Genomic DNA, 24,702 nt, shown 5'->3' with positions numbered 1-24,702 from the left:
AGATGCCGGCTTCCGGTTTTGTGAAAAACTGTCAAATAGCCAACGATATGGATATTTTCGGAACCGAGACGACATGCAGAGGCCGGAAATCGATGATTCACGCCATTTTGGAATCCAAGATGGCGCCTTCCGGTATTGTGAAAAACTGTCAAATAGCCAACGATATGGATATTTTCGGAACCGAGACGACATGCAGAGGCCGGAAATCGATGATTCACGCCATTTTGGAATCCAAGATGGCGGCTTCCGATTTTGTGAAAAACTGTCAAATAGCCAACAATATGGATATTTTCGCAACGGGAACGACGCGTAGAGGCCGGAAATCGATGATTCATGCCATTTTGGAATTCAAGATGGTGGCTTCCGGTATTGTGAAAAACTGTCAAATAGCCAACAATATGGATATTTTCGGAACCGAGACGACATGCAGAGGCTGGAAATCGATGATTCACGCCATTTTGGAATCCAAGATGGCGGATTCCGGTATTGTGAAAAACTGTCAAATAGCCAACGATATGGATATTTTCGGAACCGAGACGACATGCAGAGGCCGGAAATCGACGATTCACGCCATTTTGGAATCCAAGATGGCGGCTTCCGATTTTGTGAAAAACTGTCAAATAGCCAACAATATGGATATTTTCGGAACGGGAACGACATGTAGAAGCCAGAAATCGATGATTCACGCAATTTTGGAATCCAAGATGGCGGCTTCCGGTTTTGTGAAAAACTTTCAAATTGCCAACGATATGGATATTTTCGGAACGGGAACGACATGTAGAAGCCAGAAATCGATGATTCACGCAATTTTGGAATCCAAAATGGTGGCTACCGGTTTGTGAATGTTTCAAAAATATGTTATGCAACAAATTTTAATAAACTTTTTTTTTTCGATAATCTGTAATTAATCTTCTTACATTTACAAGAACTTCATAAATTCAATGTTGAACAACATGTGATTCCAGTGACTTGGTTGTGGACTGCATGTAGCACTAGAGGTTATACAGGTACAAGTTGTAATGGCCTGCCGAGATTTGCTCAGCCGAGCTCGGTAGAAAAAACTAAGTGTGTGGATAGTACTTAACATAACAGGAACTGGGGTTGAAGTTGTCGCTGACCGAATAGTCAAAGTCATGAAACACAGTGAACGAAGAATCCTTGTCACTGAAATCGATGTTTAGCCAATAAGACATCATGGACACTGCCACTTGGATTCCAAAATGGCATGAATCATCGATTTCCAGCCTCTGGATGTTATCTCGGTTCCAAAAATATCCATATTGTTGGCTATTTGACAGTTTTTCACAAAACCGGAAGCCGCCATCTTGAATTCAAAAATGGCATGAATCATCGATTTCCGGCCTCTACACGTCGTTCCCGTTCCGAAAATATCCATATCGTTGGCTATTTGACAGTTTTTCACAATACCGGAAGCCGCCATCTTGAATTCCAAAATAGCATGAATCTTCGATTTCCGGCCTCTACGCATTCCGAAAATATTCATATCGTTGGCTATTTGACAGTTTTTCACAAAACCGGACCCGGAAGGCGCCATCTTGGATTCCAAAATGGCATGAATCTTCGATTTCCGGCCTCTGGATGTCGTCTCGGTTCCGAAAATATCCATATTGTTGGCTATTTGACAGTTTTTCACAATACCGGAAGCCACCATCTTGAATTCCAAAATGGCATGAATCGTTGATTTCCGGCCTCTACGCGTCGTTCCCGTTCCGAAAATATCCATATTGTTGGCTATTTGACAGTTTTTCACAAAACCGAAAGCCGCCATCTTGAATTCCAAAATGGCATAAATCATCGATTTCCGGCCTCTACGCGTCGTTTCCGTTCCGAAAATATCCATATCGTTGGCTATTTGACAGTTTTTCACAAAACCGGAAGGCGCCATCTTGGATTCCAAAATGGCATGAATCATCGATTTCCGGCCTCTGGATGTCGTCTCGGTTCCGAAAATATCCATATTGTTGGCTATTTGACAGTTTTTCACAAAACCGGAAGGCGCCATCTTGGATTCCAAAATGGCGTGAATCATCGATTCCGTCCTCTGCATGTTATCTCGGTTCCAAAAATATCCATATTGTTGGCTATTTGACAGTTTTTCACAAAACCGGAAGCCGCCATCTTGGATTCCAAAATGGCATGAATCTTCGATTTCCAGCCTCTGGATGTTATCTCGGTTCCAAAAATATCCATATTGTTGACTATTTGAAAGTTTTTCACAAAACCGGAAGCCACCATCTTGAATTCCAAAATGGCATGAATCATCGATTTCCGGCCTCTACACGTCGTTCCCGTTCCGAAAATATCCATATCGTTGGCTATTTGACAGTTTTTCACAATACCGGAAGCCGCCATCTTGAATTCCAAAATGGCATGGATCTTCGATTTCCGGCCTCTATGCGTCGTTCCCGTTCCGAAAATATTCATATCGTTGGCTATTTGACAGTTTTTCACAAAACCGGACCCGGAAGGCGCCATCTTGGATTCCAAAATGGCATGAATCATCGATTTCCGGCCTCTGGATGTCGTCTCGGTTCCGAAAATATCCATATTGTTGGCTATTTGACAGTTTTTCACAATACCGGAAGCCACCATCTTGAATTCCAAAATGGCATGAATCGTCGATTTCCGACCTCTACGCGTCATTCCCGTTCCGAAAATATCCATATTGTTGGCTATTTGACAGTTTTTCACAAAACCGAAAGCCGCCATCTTGAATTCCAAAATGGCATGAATCTTCGATTTCCAGCCTCTGGATGTTATCTCGGTTCCAAAAATATCCATATTGTTCGCTATTTGACAGTTTTTCACAAAACCGGAAGCCGCCATCTTGAATTCCAAAATGGCGTGAATCATCGATTTCCGGCCTCTACGCGTCGTTCCCGTTCCGAAAATATCCATATCGTTGGCTATTTGACAGTTTGTCACAAAACCGGAAGGCGCCATCTTGGATTCCAAAATGGCATGAATCATCGATTTCCGGCCTCTGGATGTCGTCTCGGTTCCGAAAATATCCATATCGTTGGCTATTTGACAGTTTTTCACAAAACCGGAAGGCGCCAGATTGGATTCCAAAATGGCATGAATCATCGATTGCCGGCCTCTACGCGTCGTTCCCGTTCCGAAAATATCCATATCGTTGGCTATTTGACAGTTTTTCACAAAACCGGAAGGCGCCATCTTGGATTCCAAAATGGCATGAATCATCGATTTCCGGCCTCTGGATGTCGTCTCGGTTCCGAAAATATCCATATTGTTGGCTATTTGACAGTTTTTCACAAAACCGGAAGCCGCCATCTTGAATTCCAAAATGGCATGAATCATCGATTTCCGGCCTCTACACGTCGTTCCCGTTCCGAAAATATCCATATCGTTGGCTATTTGACAGTTTTTCACAAAACTGGAAGCCGCCATCTTGAATTCCAAAATGGCATGAATCATCGATTTCCGGCCTCTACGCGTCGTTCCCGTTCCGAAAATATCCATATCGTTGGCTATTTGACAGTTTTTCACAAAACCGGAAGCCACCATCTTGAATTCCAAAATGGCATGAATCATCGATTTCCGGCCTCTACGCGTCGTTGCCGTTCCGAAAATATCCATATCGTTGGCTATTTGACAGTTTTTCACAAAACCGGAAGGCGCCATCTTGGATTCCAAAATGGTATGAATCATCGATTTCCGGCCTCTGGATGTCGTCTCGGTTCCGAAAATATCCATATTGTTGGCTATTTGACAGTTTTTCACAAAACCGGAAGCCGCCATCTTGAATTCCAAAATGGCATGAATCAGCGATTTCCGGCCTCTACACGTCGTTCCCGTTCTGAAAATATGTATGTACCCATGTTGTCCGGTGAATCCACTCGAAGTACACTTCCAAGTTTGTTTTTTTTGGCTAAGTCCATTCCTCAGAAAACACTTATGGTGGTAAGCTCCAACCGGTATTATCCTCGGATTAAATCCCGATCAAGAATGTCCGGCTGGTTTGATGTCGACATCAGAGTTAATCAACATAATTCTGAGCAAACATTTTTCAGATCATACAAACAGGGACGGTATTAAAAGTTAATCCGAGTTGGAGCTTACCGCCATTAGAATGTTTTGGCTCTTTAACCGCGTTATTTCAAAAAACCGTGTAAAAAAAACCGCGTTATTTCAAAAAACCGTGTAAAAAAAAAACCGCGTTATTTCGAAAATCGTCGTACAAAAACCGTGTAAAAAAAACCCGCGTAAAAAAAGACTTCAGTGTAGTGAGAAATGGAATACGATGACTAGTTTTTGTTTTGAAATTAGTACGGGAAAAAATTTAGCTGTAACGAAGGACGGTTCATTCTGAACCGGACCGAAATCCCAGACGCAAAAAACGTAAATTTCAAAATGGTGACAACGATTCGACTGATGATGTTTTTCAAGAAAATGCGAGTTTTGCGGATGTTGTAAAAAGATCTAGTCGTGCAAGTAAATGTAAAAATATTAGTAACAGTAACAGTAACATTAACAGTAACAGTAACATTAACAGTAACAGTAACAGTAACATTAACAGTAACAGTAACATTAACAGTAACAGTAACATTAACAGTAACAGTAACATTAACAGTAACAGTAACAAACAGAGTAATCGTAAGACTCGTCCGGTCATTGTGATCAAACCAAAAGAGTCCAAACAAGCTTGCGAAGATACTCGTAAGTTTTTGAAAACTCAGTTGGATCCAAAAACACACAAAATCAGTAATTTTAGGAATGGTAAAGATGGCTCTATTATTGTTGAGTGTGCAACAGGAGCTAATCTAAATGATGTAAAAACTGGTATTGAAAGCAATCTGGGTGAAAAATATAGTGCTGTTGTTCCCACTTCGGCGCCAAGATTAAAAATAGTGGGCATGAGCGATCAGTTTTCCTCCGATGTCTTCATTGACTACTTAAAAAGTCAAAATGAAGACATCGCTATAAATGATGTTAAGTAGTGAACATGTTTGAAAATCCTCGCTTCACTTATAACAAGTTTAGTGTTGTTACTGAAGTCGATGTCGATACGTATAAATGTTTGTTATATGCGAAAAAAGTAAATGTAGGGTTTGATCGGTGCTCGATAGTTCCCGCGATTAATGTGTTGAGATGCTTCAAGTGTGGAGAATTTGGGCACAAGAGCATGGATTGCAAAAATTGTGATAGATGCTCTATCTGATAGATAGTGATAGATGCAGCCAACAACACAAAACGTCGGAGTGTACGTCAGCTGTATTGAAATGTATTAATTGTTTGAAAACGAATAAAGAACGAAAAATTAACTTGGACGTCAACCATGCCGCATTTAGCTCGGAATGTTTGCTCTATAAAAGACTTTTTGATCAGAAGAAAAGCAGCTTGCATTTCAATAAATAGCAGCCAAGTTCCAGGAATGTGAATCAATTGATTTTTTTATATTTGTATATTGCGGGGATGTCAACAAACTACGCAGCATGACGTCAGATTGTTGAGGAAAAACGTCCTCTTTTAGATTTCTTATCTGAAACTCATATTGTAGAAACTGAAGCTTTTGATCAGTATAGTATTCCGGGATATATTGTTGCTGCTTGTTTATCACATTCCAGACACACTGGCGGTATTGCTATTTATGTCAAAGAATCAGTTCAATTCAACCTTCGTACCAACGAAGTTATTGATGGCAACTGGTTCTTGGCCATTACAGTTGTACGTGGCATGAAGATGGGTAATTATGGTGTTTTGTATCATTCTCCCAGTTCTAGTGACTAGCGTTTTGTTGAAGTTTTAGAGAACTGGCTTGAGACATTCCTTGATTCTAGTAAATTAAATATATTGGCTGGTGATTTTAATATTAATTGGCGTGATAACCATCATTCGAATCATTTGAAGTGTTTAGCTGAGTTTTTTTAATTTAAAGCTAACGGTAAATGAGTATACGCGTATTTCCAGGCACAGTAGAACTTTAATTGACCAAGTTCACTCCAATTTTGATTCCATTTGTTCAGTAACGGATACTGATTTGAAAATAACCGATCATGTTAACGATAACGATAATTTTGTAAAATTGAAGTGCTGGAGGAAATATTCGAAGCAAGCTGTTTCGAAGCTTGTTGAGAGGAGCGTGGATTTTCTATTCGCAGCCGGTAACTTAGATGAATCTACAGCTGTTCTTAATAACGCTTTGAAAACGTGTACCAATCAACTAGTTGAGCAAAAGTTTGTTTCTTTGAAGAACTCGAACAGCTGGTACAATTTGGATCTTTTGCGTCTTAAACGGAAAAGGGGCAAATGGTACAAAAAGTTTTGTAGATCAAATAATGACAATCATTGGAATAGGTACACAATCGCGCGTAATAAGTATTCACAATCTATAAAGAAAACTCGTTGTGAATATGTTCAAAGGAAGATTGATCAGCATCAAAACAACAGCAAAGAGTTTTGGAAAATTTTGAAATCTTTATTAAAACCTAGTAATTGCAAACCGCGGTCCATAACTTTTAATGGCACATTAGAACAGTCAGAACAAGTACTTTCAGCTAAGTTTAATGATTATTTTGGAGACAGTGTTTCATTGATTAATCAATCCATTGAATTTGTCGATGAACCTGACGAAATAAAACAGCCAGTTTAAAAAGTAGTTGTAGATTTGAAGTTTTTCACCCAATTACATTAGATGAACTTAGAGTTATTTGTTTTTCATTAGGAAAATTGGCTGGAGTAGATAATGTTAATGCTAGAGTTATTCAAGATTGCTTTCATGTCATTGGCCACATCTTGCTGGACCTTATTAATGAATCATTACAAACTGGCCATGTGCCACAAATTTGGAAGGAATCCTTAGTGGTCTCTATTCAAAAAGTAACTGGAACGATTAAAGCCGAAGAGTTTCGTCCCATCAACATCACATTAGAGAAAATTTTAGAACTTGTTGTTAAAGGCCAGCTGTTGGAGTATTAAATAGTAATAGTTTGATGATACCAGAACAATCGGGATATCGGGAAGGTCATTCTTGTGAAACCGCGTTGAATTTGGTATAAGCGAAGTGGAAAAATAACTTGGAGTGTAAAGATACGATTGTTGCTGTTTTTTGGATCTTAAACGCGCTTTTGAAACAATTTCTAGGCCCTTATTGTTAAGATCAATCAAGCGCTTTGGAATTACGAGTACTGCATATAAATGGTTTGAAAGCTATTTGTCTGACAGAACTCAACAGACTGTTTTTAATGATTCTGTTTCCAGTCCCGTGGGGAATAACCTTGGAGTGCCCCAGGTAAGTGTATTAGGGCCCCTGTTATTTATGATGTATATTAATGACTTGCGACGTGTTTTACGATTTTGCGACATTAATCTTTTTGCAGATGATACTGTTTTATTCATTGCAGCTAAGGATTTAGATGATGCCGTTTTACACTTGAATGAAGATTTGCGTTCTCTAAGTAGATGGTTGAAGTATAAGCAGTTAAAATTGAATACAAGTAAAACTAAATTTATGGTAATTTCGCGGAATCGAGTAAATGAGAACGTCTCTGTTGTAATTAATGATGAGACTATTGATCGCGTTCGGGAGATTAAATATCTTGGCGTGATTATTGATGACACACTTAAGTTCAACTCTCACATTGACAATGTCATCAAGAAAATTGCCAAGAATTATGGAATTCTATGTCGATGAAAAACGATTTAACTATTGCCAGTAAAATACAGCTATACAAATCAATCATCTCTCCTCATCTTGACTTTTGCCCTTCCATTTTATTTCTGGCCAATGCAACACAAATATCGAGATTACAGCGCTTGCAGAATAAAATAATGCGTTTGATTTTGAGATGTAATAGATTCACTTCCTCAACTTCGATGTTAGACGCCTTACAATGGTTATCGGTGAAGCAAAGAATTGTATATTTGACTATGGTGTTCATTTTTAAAGTAGTTAACGGTTTGCTGCCTCGATATTTGTGTGATCGAATTGAAAGAGGAAGTGACTTTCATAGATATAATACTAGAAACGCCGTTGAAATAAGAACACCACATTTCTTGACTTGTGCTTCACAAAATTCATTATATTATAAAGGGATAAATGTTTTCAATTCGATGCCTAGACATATCAAACGTTCAGCAACACTTACAGAATTTAAAAGACACTGCATTTCACACGTTGAAACTGTCTTTTGAACAGTTATCCAGTGATTTTTTTTATGAATTGACAAATTATGTATTTTGACGAAGTTATCTCTAACGGATTATTTTATATGGATAGCTGTCATAACGACTTTTTAATAATTATTGTAGCACTGCAAAAACTATTTCTGTTCGCCACGAGGGTGATGATGGCTTTTTAATATTTGATTTAATAGTAGATTAATTTAAAAAAAAAAGTAGTCTACAAAGGTTTGAGCCTCACGCGCGTATTACGGATATAGAGGACTGAATTTAACATCTGATAAAAATAATGCAGTTTTGAAGCTTATTTGAAAGATACCTTGAGTTAGTAGTAAGTTTTCTGGCAAATGTTAGGGGTTCGTGAGCATTCCTGACATTGCTGAAAATTATGATAGCATCAGATTGCGGGGTTGCTAGTGTAATATGATGCTTTGTTGATTGTTCATTCATTCTTGATTTGCTTGTAATACTTATGAATATTATAGGTGGACAAAAAGGCGAACTAAGAGGTGGACGCCTGAGCTTTTCCACATTTATATCGCTGTGAAGCAACTGTAAACTCTAGAGGGAATTTATATCTGTAACTGAAACCAGTTCGATTTTGTTTGCCAACCTGGTTAAAATGTCATATTTAATTATCTTAAAGATAAATCGTCCAGCTCAACGGCGCCGGTGGTGTAGTGGTAAGCGTGATTACCTCTCATAGCATTGGTGCTCAGCACGGAAAACAAGATCGACGGAAAAAACAAACCAAAGGAAAAAAAAAATCGTCCTGCTCAAATCTTTTTTTTTTTTTTTTTTTTTCCTTTGGTTTGTTTTTTCCGTCGATCTTGTTTTCCGTGCTGAGCACCAATGCTACCGACGTGCCAGGAAGGCAGCTCCCACACCTGGACCCTACCTATCGACCCATCAACTCATGAACCGGGGACCAACGGCTTTACTTCCCATCCGAAGGAAGGCGTGATCAGAGATGTTATGCCTCAGATCATCCTGGCGGCGCCGACTGGGATTGAACCCAGGCCTGCTGGGGTGATAGGTAATCATGCTTACCACTACACCACCGGCGCCGTTCAGCTCAAACCTTTGTAGGAGTAAGAGGTGGGACCATCATCATCATCATCAAGGGACCATTAAATGGTATTTGAGTTCCCCCACCACAGAGGAAATTATCCTAAATGTGGGTTCAACATTTTCATGGAAAACCGACCTTCTCCGATACTGAACCATGAAATAGTGCCTATGGTCATTCCTGAGATCCGGAAATATTTTTACAAGTTTCTTGAAAGGCTAAGGGACCAACTTCATTGATATTTGACTTCAATTACTAGCGATTTTAGTAAGAGGAAATTTACCTAAATGTGGTGATCAATATTTTTATGGAGAATATACTGAACCTTGAAGAAAAGTTCCTATGACCAGTCCGCAAATATCCAAGATTTTTGAAATGTCACCAATTGCAATGATACATAAGGTTAAATACCAGCTATTTTTACACAGGGTAATCAACTTAGTAGTGATCATTATTTTTATGAACTTCCCCCCTTCCCCGATAGTGCAACTTGAAGTTATATTTCCTGTGACCATTCCTGAGTGCTGGATTTTTTTCAAGGTTATTGAAATGCCAAGGGGCCAAGTTGAATGCCACTTGAAATAAATACCACTGATTTCAGTGAGAGGAAGTTAATCTAAAGCACTTCCCCGATACTGTAGTTTGAAGGACTATGACTATTCCGGAGATCCGGAAATATTTTTCAGAGTTTTTTTTAAATGTCAAGCGACTAACATCAATGCTAATTATATGAGTTCAAACACTGGTGTGTTCCGTAAGATAAAATCAACCTAAATGTGGGTTTTGCATTTTCATGGAATGCCGGCATTCCCTGATACTCTACCTTGATGAATAGTTCCTGGGAATCAGATATATTTTTTGAGTTTCTTGAAACACCAAGAGACCAATTGCAATGATATTTGAGCTCAAACACTGCTATTTGCAATAACAGGAAATCATCCTAAATTTGGGTGCAGCATTTTCATGTAGGCCTCGCTTAACTCAGTCGGTAAAGGCGCAGCTACAAAGCAAGACCATGCCTGGACGTTACTGGGTTCGATTCTCGGTCCGGTTAAGTTTTTTTTTTTTAAGTTGGCAAATATATCGAGTACCCTGAGCATAAAGTATCATTGTACTTCCTACTCAATTATACAATGCAAAAATGGTTCCGGCTTCGAAAGCTCTCAACTGTGGAAGTGCATATAGAAATCTAAGTTGAGAGCACGCAATAAGCTTGAAATGCGAACAATAAGAAGATGATTTTCATGGAGAACCGGGCTTTCCTGATACTGGACCTTGAAAAATAGTTTCAAGGCCATTTCTGAGATCCGAAAATATATTGTCGAGTGTTGTGAAATGACACGTGATATTCAAATGATATATGAATTCAAATAAACACAGAAAAACATTCTGAATTTTACTGTTGATGAAAACATCCATGCATGCAAACATTCATGCATGTAAACTTCCATTTCACGTAAACTACCAACTTGCAAGAAATGTTATTTACAAATATGGAAAGTTGCCACTCAGGTCTTTTTTTACACGGGGGATACGTACCGTGTAAAAAAAAACCTACGAGATTTTGATTTTTCGCATGCTTAAATGTTTTAAAAAAATCGGATTTTGATGCCATTTGTAATTAAAGCATGATATGGTCCATATAGACATATTTTAAAAATTTCTGTATTTACTGTATTAAGTATGCCATTCGATTACCTACAGCTTGAAACGGATAATGTGATTGGAAGCAAGTCGATAGGTTGTATCGTTGTCGAGAAATCGTTAAAAATGTACCGTGTAAATCGTGGAAAACCGTGTAAAAAAACCGTGTAAAAAAAAAACCGCGTAAAAAACAACCATGTAAAAAAAGACTTCAGTGTATAGCAAATGGAATATTTCATTGCATGTCTCATAAATTTACACGATCTACAATGTAAACCTGTATGATATATGACACTCCATTTATGTGCATCATAGTAACGGTATTTTACACTACTTTTTTAAACTATGAAGGCAATTTACATACACGTGGATTTGCTGAATTGTAGAGTTCAGCATATTCATGGAGATAAGACTACGGAGCCTTCCTTAGCTCAGTCCATTTTAGCATAGTTCCATTCTGGAGGCGGCTGGGTCCGGCTGGGCATTACATTTTTACAACAGTTGATAAATGTTTTCACTTTATCAATAAATGTTACTGTCATTTGGAATAAAGCAATCCCCTATGTTGCAACTAACTTTATGAATACATCATAGCAAAGTCTTGTCATTATCGGCTGTAATATCGTAATTATTAATTGAATCAGCTCGGTGAGATCTACACCTTACAAAAAATCACACCGTCAATAGGGACTCTATCCGCATCGCGGAGCTTTTTGAGGTATTGGCAATTATACCATATGAAGTTTTGAATGTGATTCTTAGATACGGAAATCAATAATACCTGCTGTGTAGATTATATAGTCAATAGCAAAGTTGGAGAATATTTTGCTTATTGCTTATATTGCTTCCCAAACAATATTTATATGTTTACTCCAAACAAAGAAAACACTAGTAACCTAGCTAGTTTCATCGACCTGCAGAGAACACTTTGTCAGTCAGGGTAAAATGGAGGACCTTTTTGACCTTTTTCATTATCAACAACTTGAATTATTTTTTGCTAAACATACGACACCACTATTCGCATGCTTCAGTCAGCCGTCCGCAAAAATCATGTGAGCCGAAAGCTCCTCGCGCGCATTCGTGTTTAGGGTAATTGATTCTGGTAGGACCTATCCAAAAACTGATGATGGTTGGACCTATTTTTTCAATTGATAGTTTAGTCAATCTAATAAAACTCTTTTTCTTCAATTTGCATGGGTGTTTTATTGAAAAAACTTCAAAACAAGTGAGTTTCAATGTGTTTTCAAAACAGTTCACTTTCCACGCATTAGCTCGTCATCATGCCTTACTTTCAAACATACAAAAAAGTAATATTTTTTACATTTATTTTTATTTTCATGCAGTAAAATACTGCTTTAAGGTGTAAACAACACGTTAGTACGCCATTTATCTGGTTTCACTAAAATGTTTGAATATTTGACGAAATTCGAATAGATAAATATGATCATGATTGGACCTACGCATGATGATGGTTGGACCTATGTGTTTCCGAAGACGGCCGCTAGGTGCGCCGGTTTGTCTACATCCTTCATGCGCAGCTGATTTGAAATTAAATTTCATTTTGGCCGAGTGATCAGTTTCTTCGATTGAAAAAAAGGCTAAAGAAAAGAGTTATGCGGTCGAAAATCTTCAAGAGGCTGTTCTTTTAGTAAGAAATAAATCACTTACCGCGTATCAGGCACAGAAAAGGTACAATATTCCGAAAACGACACTTCACGCAAAAATTAAGGAAATCCACGGCAAGAAACATGGAAGGGAAATAGTGTTGAGTGTTGATTTGGAGAACCAGCTAGGGGATTGGGTTTATATGTGCGCTGCTTCTGGCAGTCTCAAGATGACCAAAAAGATCTTGAAAGCTGCTAAATACCTTACGTCACTAGTAAGGCGTAAATTTAAAGGAGAAATTCCATCGTGCGGTTGGCTGAAAGCGTAACCACCGATTTCCGAACTACCATGAAAGTGCCGAAAGAATCTGTTAATATGAATTTACATTAAGCACTTCTCATACACCTTCTGTGTGTGAATTAACTTGAAATAAAATGTTAACAAACTAAAAATTGCTAGCTTATTTCAAAAAAAAAAAAAATTCCTGGGAGAAAAAAAACTTTAAAACCGGAATTAAGTTCTGATATTCTGTCATTTTAAGCCCCTAAATTCCCCGGGGGCACCCAGAACATGCCCAGAAGTGGCCAATGTGGTCCGAGGCACTCAATTTTGTTATTGATCTTGTTATCGAATTTGGAAGTAATGTGAAGTGTCGCATGATAGGTTTTATTCCTTCCATGTCAAAATTAGGTCCATGTTCCATTTACCCTGGAACTTGTTCCGGCCATATATCCGGAACCAGTTGACCGATTCCAAAACTATTCGATAGCTTTCAATGGGATCACAATATCTATAGTTCGACGTTAAAAAATTTCCAAATCGGGTCAATGATTTCCGAGAAGATGAGCCATGATGAATAGCTAATGCGTGGAAAGTGAACTTTTTTATAAATGAAGTTAAACTCAAATTTCTTGATTTTTTTAAATAGCAAATTTATAAAAACTGTATAAAAAGGGTTTTTTTTCATGATACCAATAAGCTCTTAACAAAGTTTTTGAACAAATATGGGCTAAACTAGCATTTGCAAAAATAGGTCCAACCATCATCATTTTTAGGTCCAACCAAGATCAGTATAGGTCCACCAACATCATAATTCTTTGCTAAATAAAAATGTTTTATAAAATCATTTGTTCATAATATTTAACTTTTTATGTTATTAATGAAAACAAGAAAGGTAGATCTTTCCCCTAATCACGCATTCTTCATAATTATATGTTGAATTCATAAAAAAAATACGACATGAATGTTGACGTCGTGTGAAACCGGCCTAAATAGGTCCAACCATCATTAGTTACCCTAGTACAGTTTTTTTTCTTTCCCATGCCTTGTTCGCCATGTACCGGTATAACGGGAAAATGGTATGCATGAAATGAAAATGGAAAAACGATGCGAGGAAAGTCGGAAAATTGTACTTTGGAGATTCCTCACATTCACATCATAGTATATAATTATCATGTACTCCAGCAAGGGAATAATATCAATAATACTTCCAGAAGGCCCCGAATCTAAGGAATGTTCACAGGAACAAGTATTGGGGAGAAAGCGGCGCCAGTGGTGTAGTGGTAAGCGTGATTACCTCTCAACCCCCAGCAGGCCTGGGTTCACTACTCTCAGTATACTCAGAATCATGCATGTAACGCTCAGCTGTATGTTTTTATCAATTCTGCGTTCATCTAAGAAAAATAGAACAGCAGTTCCATTTCAAATGACGTTTTTTTTTTAAATTTTTCGATCGACCTTCTACGATTATGTTGAAACTTTGCACAGCTGTTTGTTATTGTCCAACATGCCATTTTACATATTTGGTTCCCTAGTTTTGTACACGATTAACACTTGAAAAGGGATTATGCAAAAATGATACACATCAATAGAAAAACATATATCTCGCGAACGATTTGTTTGATCGAGATGGTGTCTCCGGCGAAGTTGCGGACAAGTATTGTGCCTTTCAAGAAAAACATATGCATTGTAAAAAATGTTTTATTACTTACAAAATAAAATCTAAATTATAAATAAAAAATTAAAATTACTCAAATTGCATTTTTTTAATTATTTTATATTTATATTGTAGTTAAGCTAATTAATAAAAGCTATTACAAAACAAAAGCTAAAGCTATTGTAGTGAGTAGCACCACTGACAATATGTATTTGCTGGGCAATTTATAAACAAAAAAGTTATGAATTATTGAAAAAAGTACTAGTTTTCCAAAATGCTACCTACAGTTATCGAATATCTTTTAAAAAGTGTTATTATTGCAAAACTGTGAACTGCAAAGTTTAAGGAAATTAATTGAGTTTTTTGTTAACAATATTTTCAAGACTGGACACTCACGAATAACATCTCAAAAGGGTGAAAGTTGCTCACATTATACGATAAGTAAATTTTAACCTACGAGTATCTCGAAAATAGCAACTTTGGGCAATTTAAGCACTAAGACCTTTTTGTTGTAAATTTAATGTGTTTTAATAATAACACCATTTCAGAGATATTCGATAACTGTAGGTAGTATTTTAGAAAATAGTACTTTTTTCAATGATTCATAACTTTTTTGTTTATGAATTGCCCAGCAAATACACATTGCCAGTGAGTAGCACTTTATCTAAACTACAATATACATAAAATAAAAATAAAAAATGCAAATGCAATATAATTTTTTTTTATGTATAATTTTGATTTTTTTTTTTGTAAATAATAAAATAATTTTGTAGAGTGTATATTTTTCTTGATAAGCACAATACACCAATACGCCCGAGACACCATCTCGATCAAACAAATTGTTCGCCAGATATATGTTTTTCTATTGATGCGTATCATTTTTGCATAATCCCTTTTTCAAGTGTTAATCGTTTACAACACTAGGGAACCAAATATGTAGAATGACATGTGGAACAGTAATAAACAACTGTTTAAAATAACAAGTAATTCTGAAAACATCGATCCGAAACGATTTGCGAATCTGTGTGGAACTACTCAGAAGCAATACGAACGAAATCAGTGCGGCTCGCACAATCTGCTGTTCGTTTTTTATGTTGCTGAAGCTTCTAGCAATATGTTTACTTTCTTCAATAAGTAAACTTTTTGAAAAGATAATTTTTAATAGAATGATGCTTCACATCAATACGAACTCGATTTTTGCAGATGACCAGGAGTTCCTCAGGATAGTATTCTTGGGCCTATATTGTATAACATTTTCACTTCAGACCTCACTGATTTGCCTCAGAGCCACAAATCCTTGTTCGCCGATGACACAGGCATTTCTGCGAAAGGAAGAAGTCTTCGTGTTATTTGCAGCAAACTGCAGATAATTTAAGAAATGTTGTCTACTTATTTACAAAAATGGAAGATTTCTCCCAACGCTTCCAAAACTCAACTTAAAATATTCCCACATAAGCCTAGAGGTTCGTTTTTGAAACCTAGTAGTATTCACTATGAACGGAGTTCCAATTACCAAGTGGAATATCCTGAATTAGTACTAGTTAAAAAATTAACTTTTAAAGATCACATTAAGGGCATTCAAGCTAATTGTTATAAATTTATAAAACGTTTGTATCCTCTTATAAACAGGAAATCCAAACTTTGCGTCACGAATAAACTTCTAATATTTAAACAAGTTTTTAGACTGGTCATGCTTTACGCTGTGCCATATGGTCTAGTTATTGCACTACCAGGAAAAAAGCACTTCAAAGGATTCAGAAAAAAGTTCTGAAAATGATTTTTAAGTTACCTCCCTGGTACAATACTACCGAGGTACATAGTATTTGGAATGTTGAGACTTTAGAACAAATGTCCAACAAAATAATTAATAATTTCACGCAAAAATCGTTGCAATCCTCCATTGTAACGATTAATTCCCTTTATGCTTAGATAAGATTTAGTTGTAGTTTTGGTTTTAAGATGTCAATTGTTCTACTGACATGCAAGTTTAAAAAAACCTGTTTATCGGTATTTCGACCAATTTTTGTGGTCCATACCCATAAATAATTGAGGGCAAAAATAATACCGATTTTCTGTTTTCATACCGATAAACACCAATGTTCTGATAATAGCACATTTATGATAATATAATTTGTTACAGTACGTGTAATAGGTATGGGTAAAAGCGTGACAAAGCGAGGAGGGGTGGTAAAAAACGAAAATCTTGTGAACATTTTAACCGCCTCCATCTGGATTTAGTCCATATGAAACTTAGAAAATATATTTAGCTGACATTTTGCCTTAACTTGTCAAACCCGGATGCATTGTGTGGATACATCAAGCAAATCAAAGAGATCACAAAGAGATTTGTGATTGAAATGTATGTACAAAAAAATATATAATATACGTAAATATAAAAACCAAACATTGCACAAAAATAGATTATTTTCAATTTTTGATTTACGGTTTAGCGACTTTGCAGTCAATTTAATTGTTTATAGGAAAGTTTGAACATACTGAGAGGTAAGCACATATCATCGGTAAGAGACATGTGTGTGAGAAAATTTGCGAAAAAATCTAAGGGCACCGGTGGGTGCAATTAGATTTTTTCGCAAATTTTCTCACACACATGTCTCTTACCGATGATATGTGCTTACCTCTCAGTATGTTCAAACTTTCCTATAAATTATTTTCAATTTCTCGGATTTAGCAATATCATCTTACCGTCGGATCATTTTGTTTATCCTTTAAGCTTTTGTTAGCAGCCTTCAGTTCGATCTCCTGGTTCATTAGCTCTTTTTCCAAATTTTCGATTCTATTTTTTAGAAGAATGATTTCGTTACGGAGTTCATTTGTTAGGTCCGCATTACCAACTGCTAAACTTGTACCACTACTACCAGCAGCACCACCATCTTTGGACGCTTCTAGATCTTGGTAACGAATTTTTAATCGTTGGTTTTCTTCTTTGTATGAATGCAGCTGACGTTTCCATTCATCTACATTTGCAGTAGATTCCTAGAAAAAATAAAATACTGTAACACGAGGTAAAACCGTTTTTAACTTTAGAGAAAATCAGTAGAATGATCGAAAATATGCTTAAATTTTGCAACAGATTCTGTGTTTATCTGATTCTTTTATTTGAAAGGGTCAATCGTGTTAGTTTTACGGAACCGATAATTATTCACTGTTTGTAACAACATCCACTTAATTCTAGTAGGATTTGGGAAGAATACTCGTGGCTTACCCGAGGTTCGATAGGATCGGGGTGGGGAAGTTTTGCTGCAGACTACCTACAGTGAATAAATGTTACGTCATTTGGTTTCGTAGCCCTCTTTGTTGTTTTATTTTGATTCTACGTTCCACAATTTTTAATTTAATCTTCCAGTAACCCTATGTCCTTCAGAATATCGAGCATCTGGTAGCCTTAATTGCTGTTTTGTTTTGATTCTGCGTTCCGCAATTTTTAGTTTGCATGGCGTGCAGATTAGCGGGACTCAAACTAAAAAGTGTGAACGCATTGTTGACGTAGGACTACGAAATTATGTTTGCTGCTCCTTTCAGTAATCCATTAATATTAATATAAATGGTTTAGAAATTCAGCTCCAAAATTAACAATTCATTTTGCATTTTTTTTAATTGGGCGGTGATTGAATAAATCCTAAAATTAAGCTTCAATTTTAAAATTAGAAAATTAGTTCCTTTTTTTAAACTTAATTTCAAATTCAAAATAAATTACATTTCATTTAAACCTAGGTGCTCCAGCTACTACAGCCTTAATTGTTATGATATATCAAGCTGAAAATTGGTCCTAAGTAACATTGATCGATTCTCTTCTCGACTTTCTCTTTCGTTAATAACTTGAGCACCAATCGGTTTCTTGTTGTGTTTGTCGTATTAGATGCTAGATAAAAGCTTCTTTTATCGATCTGTGTGCTGAAAATAAATGGGAATTTCTTTTGCTCAAATTAATTTGATCAAAAGGGGGATAAAGAGGTTGCCCTTTTCTTTTGCGCTTAGGTGCCATGGCAGTAGTAAAAATTTTATCCAAATTGACTTCCAAGCAGATTACTATAAGAATCTGAAGTATTGAAGAGGAATTTTCCAAATCTATATCCAAGCCGATAGCCAAGCTGTGACAGACAAGTGACTTTCAACTGCAACTTATTTATGTTAATATAAATTCATTTAATTTTTACCTATGATGAATTAAACATATATAAAATAGCAAACTTTGATATTGAAAAAATGAATTTATATTTGATTATTTCATACTAGCATATAAAACTACCAATATAATGGATCAGACTCCATACTGTATAGAAAATAAGCATAATTTTCTTTCCAAATCCATAAAAAATATTGTAATATAAAAAAGGTTCTTAAATTATTTATGTCATGCCCTTCTTAGGAAGTTGACTTCTCAAAAAAATATTTGTAGAATGAGTTTTGATTTTTTTTAAATTAATAAATTATATGAGGACTTGTGAGCTTGTGTTTGCTCAGTTGAATGATTTTGATTTTGCTGACGAGGTAGTTTTGGAATTCGAGTAGAATGTTGCTCAACTGAAGCATGTTTTGATGATTTTATCAAATGGATTTGTGTTTACTCTTGAATCTTCACTTTAAACTAAAGGGTGTACGGAATCAAATTGCATCATTTTCAAATGGCTGGGACTTTTTACCCATTGACACCCATACATTGTGTAAGTTTCAATAGCAGCTGTACAATCGTTGCGAAGATGGAGTCCGAAGAACAGCAACGGCGCAAACAATTTTGCGCACGTGCCTCGAAAATCCGGATCTCTCTCATCGTGCCATCAGCAAGAAGCTGGGAATGGTACAATTTACGGTAAGCCGTGTTTTACATCGGTACAACGAACGTTTGACCATCGATCGGAAGGAAAAAAGTCGAAGATGCTAATTTCAAATAACAGACTGTAGTGGTAATTTTTATACGATAGATGGAGTAGATGAAAGCATAGAGTTGATAGTTCCGTTAGAGTACGGCAGTGTGAAGATTGCATATAGATGTTAGAACAGCGAGCTAGGACAACTTTTATGGAAGGTACAAATCGGTTTTTTCATCTCTCTTTACCAACTCCCCCTTTGGAGAGGGATGGTGAGGGGTGTCCTCCCCCCCCCCGCCACCACTGGCAAAAAGAGATGAAAACCGACCCGGTCAAGTACCAACTGTGTGTTTGAAACAGTTCTACCGATTTTTTACCGCACTTCAGTTGTTATTTGAAGGAAGGCATCCAGTCGTAGGTTTGGAAATTGCAACTATTGTTTACCCCTACCACGATATGTGCTCCTGTCATCGTCGACTTGACGATCTCGAGGGGACACGGGTGGAGTAGGTGCTGCTACTGTACCTTTCGACCAGTACGGCAGTGTACTCTAACGGAACTATCAACTCTATGCTTTCATCTACTCCATCTATCGTATAAAAATTACCACTACAGTCTGTTATTTGAAATTAGCATCTTCAACTATGTAAATCGTTGACTTCACGTAGAAGTAATACTAAAACATATAGTCAAAGGAAAAAAGTCGCCAAAATGGATCTCCGTATAGTGTAAAGGATCACAAGCGGGTTGTTCAAGCGTTCAAAAGGAATCCAAATAGTTCGATATGTGGCTAAGAAACTGCATTTAAGCAAAACTTTCGTGCAAGATGCGAAAAAAATGTGAAGGATTACACACATACAAAGTCCAAATGGCACCAAATCGCGATGAAGGACATAATACCGTAGGGAAATCACTTGCACGGAAGCTCTACATCCAGATGTTGACAGAACCGCATTGTACCGTTATTGATGACAAGACTTCCGGCAGCTTCTGGGGCTCCTGTTATTCACTGCTTCGATGTCCTTGAGGACGTCAGAAAGCAGAAGATGACACAGTTTGTCAAAAAATAAATTATTTGAGCACTCCATTATTGACAACTGGGACGATCAATGGGCAGGTATACCTTAAGGAATGCCTCCAAAAGCGTCTACTTCGATTTCTGAGGTCACAAAATGGTCCTACGCTTTTCTGACCGGATTTAGCCTTGTGGCATAACTCGAAAGATGTTTTGGGGTGGTACAAGTAACATTGCAAGTTTTATTCTGGTTTTAAAGCATTCTACAAGTCTAAATCATGGTCTTCAGAACCCTCATAAAACCCTAATTGTTACTTGGGTAAGGAGGTATTTCGTGCCGAAACATCCCAATCCTTTGAATGCACCGGAACTGTGGCCAATTGAGAAGTACTGGGTCATCATGAACCAGGCACTTCGGAAACATCCTAAGGAAGTGAAATCAGAGGAAGATATGAAACCTGATGAATGTGGGCGTCTTAGTGGAATACCTGTTTAATGAGAGAGATCATTCCTAGTTGAACACTCAGTCGGTTAACAACGTCCCGGTCTCAGTCGCGCGGCATCTAGTTTTTTTCGGTGTTTTTTCCGCCCGAGCGGTTTTTTCACCCCCCCATTGGGTGCCCCAAGTGACCAGTGTGCAACAGAGGAAGTGGAATTCCATGGGCCGAGCCCCTTGGAGTTGCCATCCAGCTTTAGTTCACCCCGGTAATCCATCCGGTCGTCAAGCCATTTTTTCATTTTTTTTTTCACCCACCAACACCAACCATCACCACCAGCAGCAGCAAACGGACCATCTAGCTGCAACGGCTGATAGGTTGTTTACAACCGGCATAAGTATTAGACAATACATTTTGCAAGTCCATTGCCTCCCTATTGTAGTTTAATTTTGCCTCGTGGCGCGTGACTCTGTCTCTCACCCCTGGTAGGGGAGTATGGGTCATACTGAGACAACTTTTTGCAAGTAGATATAAGTTTTTTTTTTGTTTTTTTTTGGTTCGATTTTTTTTTCTTTTTGATTTGTTCGTACGTCGGGCAAAAAATTTAATTACCAGTAATTAAAATTAATTAATTAGTGAAGGTTTTAATTTTTTTTTCCTTCTTAAGTGTTTGCGCACCGCTTTTGCGCAACACTTATGGCATCTTCCGATGCCTACGTTACGCGAACCAGATACTATGAACCGTCTTCGAAAGGACCATGGGTTGTCTTTTTTTGGCCCAAAAATAAACCTTTGAAAACTCTCGACATAACGAGAGATTTGCTGCGTAAGTATCCGGGAATCTTGGTACACAAAGAAAGATTCAACAAACTGCGTGTAGAAGCACCGACTTATGATGTGGCAAATAAAATTGCTGAACACGAGCTTTTTAGTGTTGAGTATAACATCTATATCCCTTCTCGAGATGTGGAGATAGAAGGCGTGGTCTCCGACGCGAGTCTGACTGTCGAGGACTTGAAACATGCCTCGGGAACTTTTAAAAACTCGACATTCGCTACCGCGCTAGTGAAGATACTGGATGTAAGGCAACTGCATTCAGCATCTTTGCTAGACGGTAAAAAAGTTTATAAACATTCAGACTCGTTCCGGGTGACTTTCGCTGGTTCAGTTCTCCCGAACTTTGTTAAAATTGATGGTGCTTTTTTTCCGGTGCGACTGTTTGTACAGAGGGTATATAATTGTACCAACTGCAAAAGGCTGGGACACTCGGCCAGCATTGCGGCAACAAAACTCGTTGTGGCAAATATGGTGAAAACCACAAAGAGGATTCTTGCCACAAAGAATCAGTAAAATGCGCTTACTGTGGCGAGAATCCTCACCCCTTGCAGGAGTGCCCGATGTACAAACAGCACTCCGATAAAGTGCAGCGTTCAATCTCTGGACGCTCCAAGCAGACATATGCTCAAATGTTGAAGGCTGCATCAGCCGTCCAAGATGCAAACCAATTTTCGGTTTTGTCAGTTGAAGAATCGGACTCTGACTCATCCGATGAAGGTGATTCTACGGTGGTACACGCACCTTCAGAAATGGACGGTTCCTTAAAAAGAAAATGCCCCTCCCCGAAAGTGCGCCGTAAGAAAACTAAAGTCACCTCCAGACGATTGCCAAATTCCCAGGGTAATGGGGATGAAAAAACAAAACCGAAGGCTCCTGTTGATCCAATCCCTGGATGCAGCAAGAATTCTCCGCCATTGCCCAACAAAGATAAAAAAAATAAAAAAGCTGCTCCTCAAACTTCTCAAAAGAAATCCAAGTCCGAACGAGGTTTGCTAGCTTTTTCGGACATTGTGGAATTCATATTAAACATGTTCAACATACAAGACCCTCTACACACTTAAACAGAGACCCTGAGTTCGGTAAATAAAATTACCGTCTTAGATCGGTAATCCTAAAAATTACAGATGTTTCGGTATTTTCTCACCGAATTTCGGTGATTTCATTTCAATTCAACGAAAACGGTAAAAAAAAATACCGGCAGATCTGTAAATCAGCTTAATCACTGACTTCGGTGAAATATTTTACTGAAGTTTCGGTAAACAAAGCGTTCCATTACCGAGTTCGGTAGCTTTCACAGCGAGAAACGTCAAATCCGCCGTAATGTGTTTTCGACCTTTAAAAAAAAGTGTGTGAGTGGAAAATGTTATGAAAAACAAAAAGTGAAATGATGGAGGCTTTTATGGACCAGCTGCAACGCATAAAGATGAGCAAATCGTAGATATTTTCCGTAAGTATGGTATTTCGTTATCTAAATAAACACCCATTGTTACAGATGGCCGATTTTTTCTGTCGGTCGCAAGTACCAGGCTATGTTACCGGACTGCACCGACATATCAATGACCATATAAGAAGAGAAATTTTATACCGGCAGCAATTTTCAACTTTAATACATTGACCACAACTGGAGCCAAATATTTGCATGGATTGCAGTGACCGCCAGCGCTACGAGTAAGTTTTGGGTTTTTAGATTTACGAAAAGCATATCCGTAAGAATAAAATAAAATAAAGGATAAGGAAAAATTATTTAATTCAATTGATAAAACCAAGAAAATACCTTGAAACAATATTTAGGCGAATTACAGTTGAGTCGGTAACCTTTTAAAAAACTACAGATCTTTCGGTAAATTTCATTTTCCATATCGACTTCAAAATTACAGTTCTCCGGTAAAGTCGATTACAAATCATGCTTATTTTTTCGGTAAACGTTACCGATCGTTCGGTAAATTTGACAGCTAATTTTGCTGATTCAGTTTACAGATTTTTCGGTAATGTTCTCGATTACCGAAAACATTACCGACCGTTCAGCTGTTGAGAATTCGGTAAATGAATTACCGAAGTCGGTAATTTTTTCTAAGTGTGTAAGAAGCTTAGTTTCTGCCTTGCTTCCAACGTTAGAATCATATCTCAAGCAATTGACTGTTTCATGGCCCCTCCTTGCATCAATCATATCTTTCGATGGATAATTCGTCGAACGAGGTTGAAGATATGATCACTGTGCTACAGTGGAACTGCTGTAGTCTAGTGCCTAAACTAGACTCGTTCAAATTTTTACTTCACAATTCTGATTGTGATACATTTGCTCTCTGTGAAACATGGCTTTCTTCCGATAAAGAACTCAACTTCCACGATTTTAACATTATACGCCTGGATAGAGACGATTCTTATGGAGGAGTACTTTTAGGGATCAAAAAGTGCTACCCTTTCTACAAAATTTCCCTTCCTGCTCTATCCGGCGTCGAAATCGTTGCTTGCCAAATAAATGTGAAGAACAAAGATCTTTGCATAGCTTCAGTATACGTTCCACCAAGAACCTCCATTAGCCGTAGTCAACTCTGGAATCTAGTTTCGATTCTTCCATCCCCAGTATTAATTCTGGGTGATATGAACTCCCATGGCACTGGGTGGGGCGATCTATATGACGACAATAGAGCGGCTATTTTTTACGATTTATGTGACGATTTCAATTTGACTATTTTGAACACTGGTGAAGCGACACGTATAGCAAAACCTCCGGCTCGAGAAAGCCGACTCGACCTATCTTTGTGTTCAGGATCGCTATCATTGGATTGTCAGTGGAAGGTTATCAATGATCCCCATGGTAGCGATCATTTGCCAATCATCATTTCAATTAAGTGTGGCCCTCACTCTGCAGAACCATCTCGGGTTCCATTTGATCTTACAAGGAACATCGACTGGCAGAAATATGCAACGGCGGTGACAATCGGTGTCGAATCAATAGATGCGCTTCCACCATTGGAAGAATATCGATTCCTAGCCGATTTGATTTACAAAAGCTCACTGGAAGCACAAAAAAGGAAAGTTCCAAGTGCACCCTTTAAAAGGAGACCAGCCACACCTGGTTGGGACGAAGAATGCACAAAATTGTATGTAGAAAAATCTGATGCTTTCAAAGCTTTTCGTAGACACAAAACCTCCACTTACTTCGAGGA

At 37.7% G+C, this 24,702-nt stretch overlaps 1 protein-coding gene across 1 annotated transcript in view; it reads right to left on the bottom strand.

Annotated features, from left to right (window-relative positions):
- LOC135715105 (homer protein homolog 1-like) overlaps positions 1-24,702 on the bottom strand; it is an 88,465-nt gene that overhangs the window by 25,046 nt on the left and 38,717 nt on the right. Inside the window, exon 3 of the mRNA XM_065238523.1 lies at positions 17,121-17,411. Within this exon, the coding sequence (XP_065094595.1) occupies positions 17,121-17,411 (291 nt within the window). The remainder of the gene's footprint in view (positions 1-17,120; positions 17,412-24,702) is intronic.

Source organism: Ochlerotatus camptorhynchus, unplaced genomic scaffold (assembly GCF_037179485.1).
Source record: "Ochlerotatus camptorhynchus isolate MF236.1 unplaced genomic scaffold, CSIRO-AGI_Acam_v1.1 ptg000811l, whole genome shotgun sequence".
Classification (NCBI taxonomy): Eukaryota; Metazoa; Arthropoda; class Insecta; order Diptera; family Culicidae; genus Ochlerotatus; species Ochlerotatus camptorhynchus.
The sequence above is the reverse complement of the archived record's forward strand: the minus strand, read 5'-3'. Positions and strand labels throughout refer to the sequence as shown.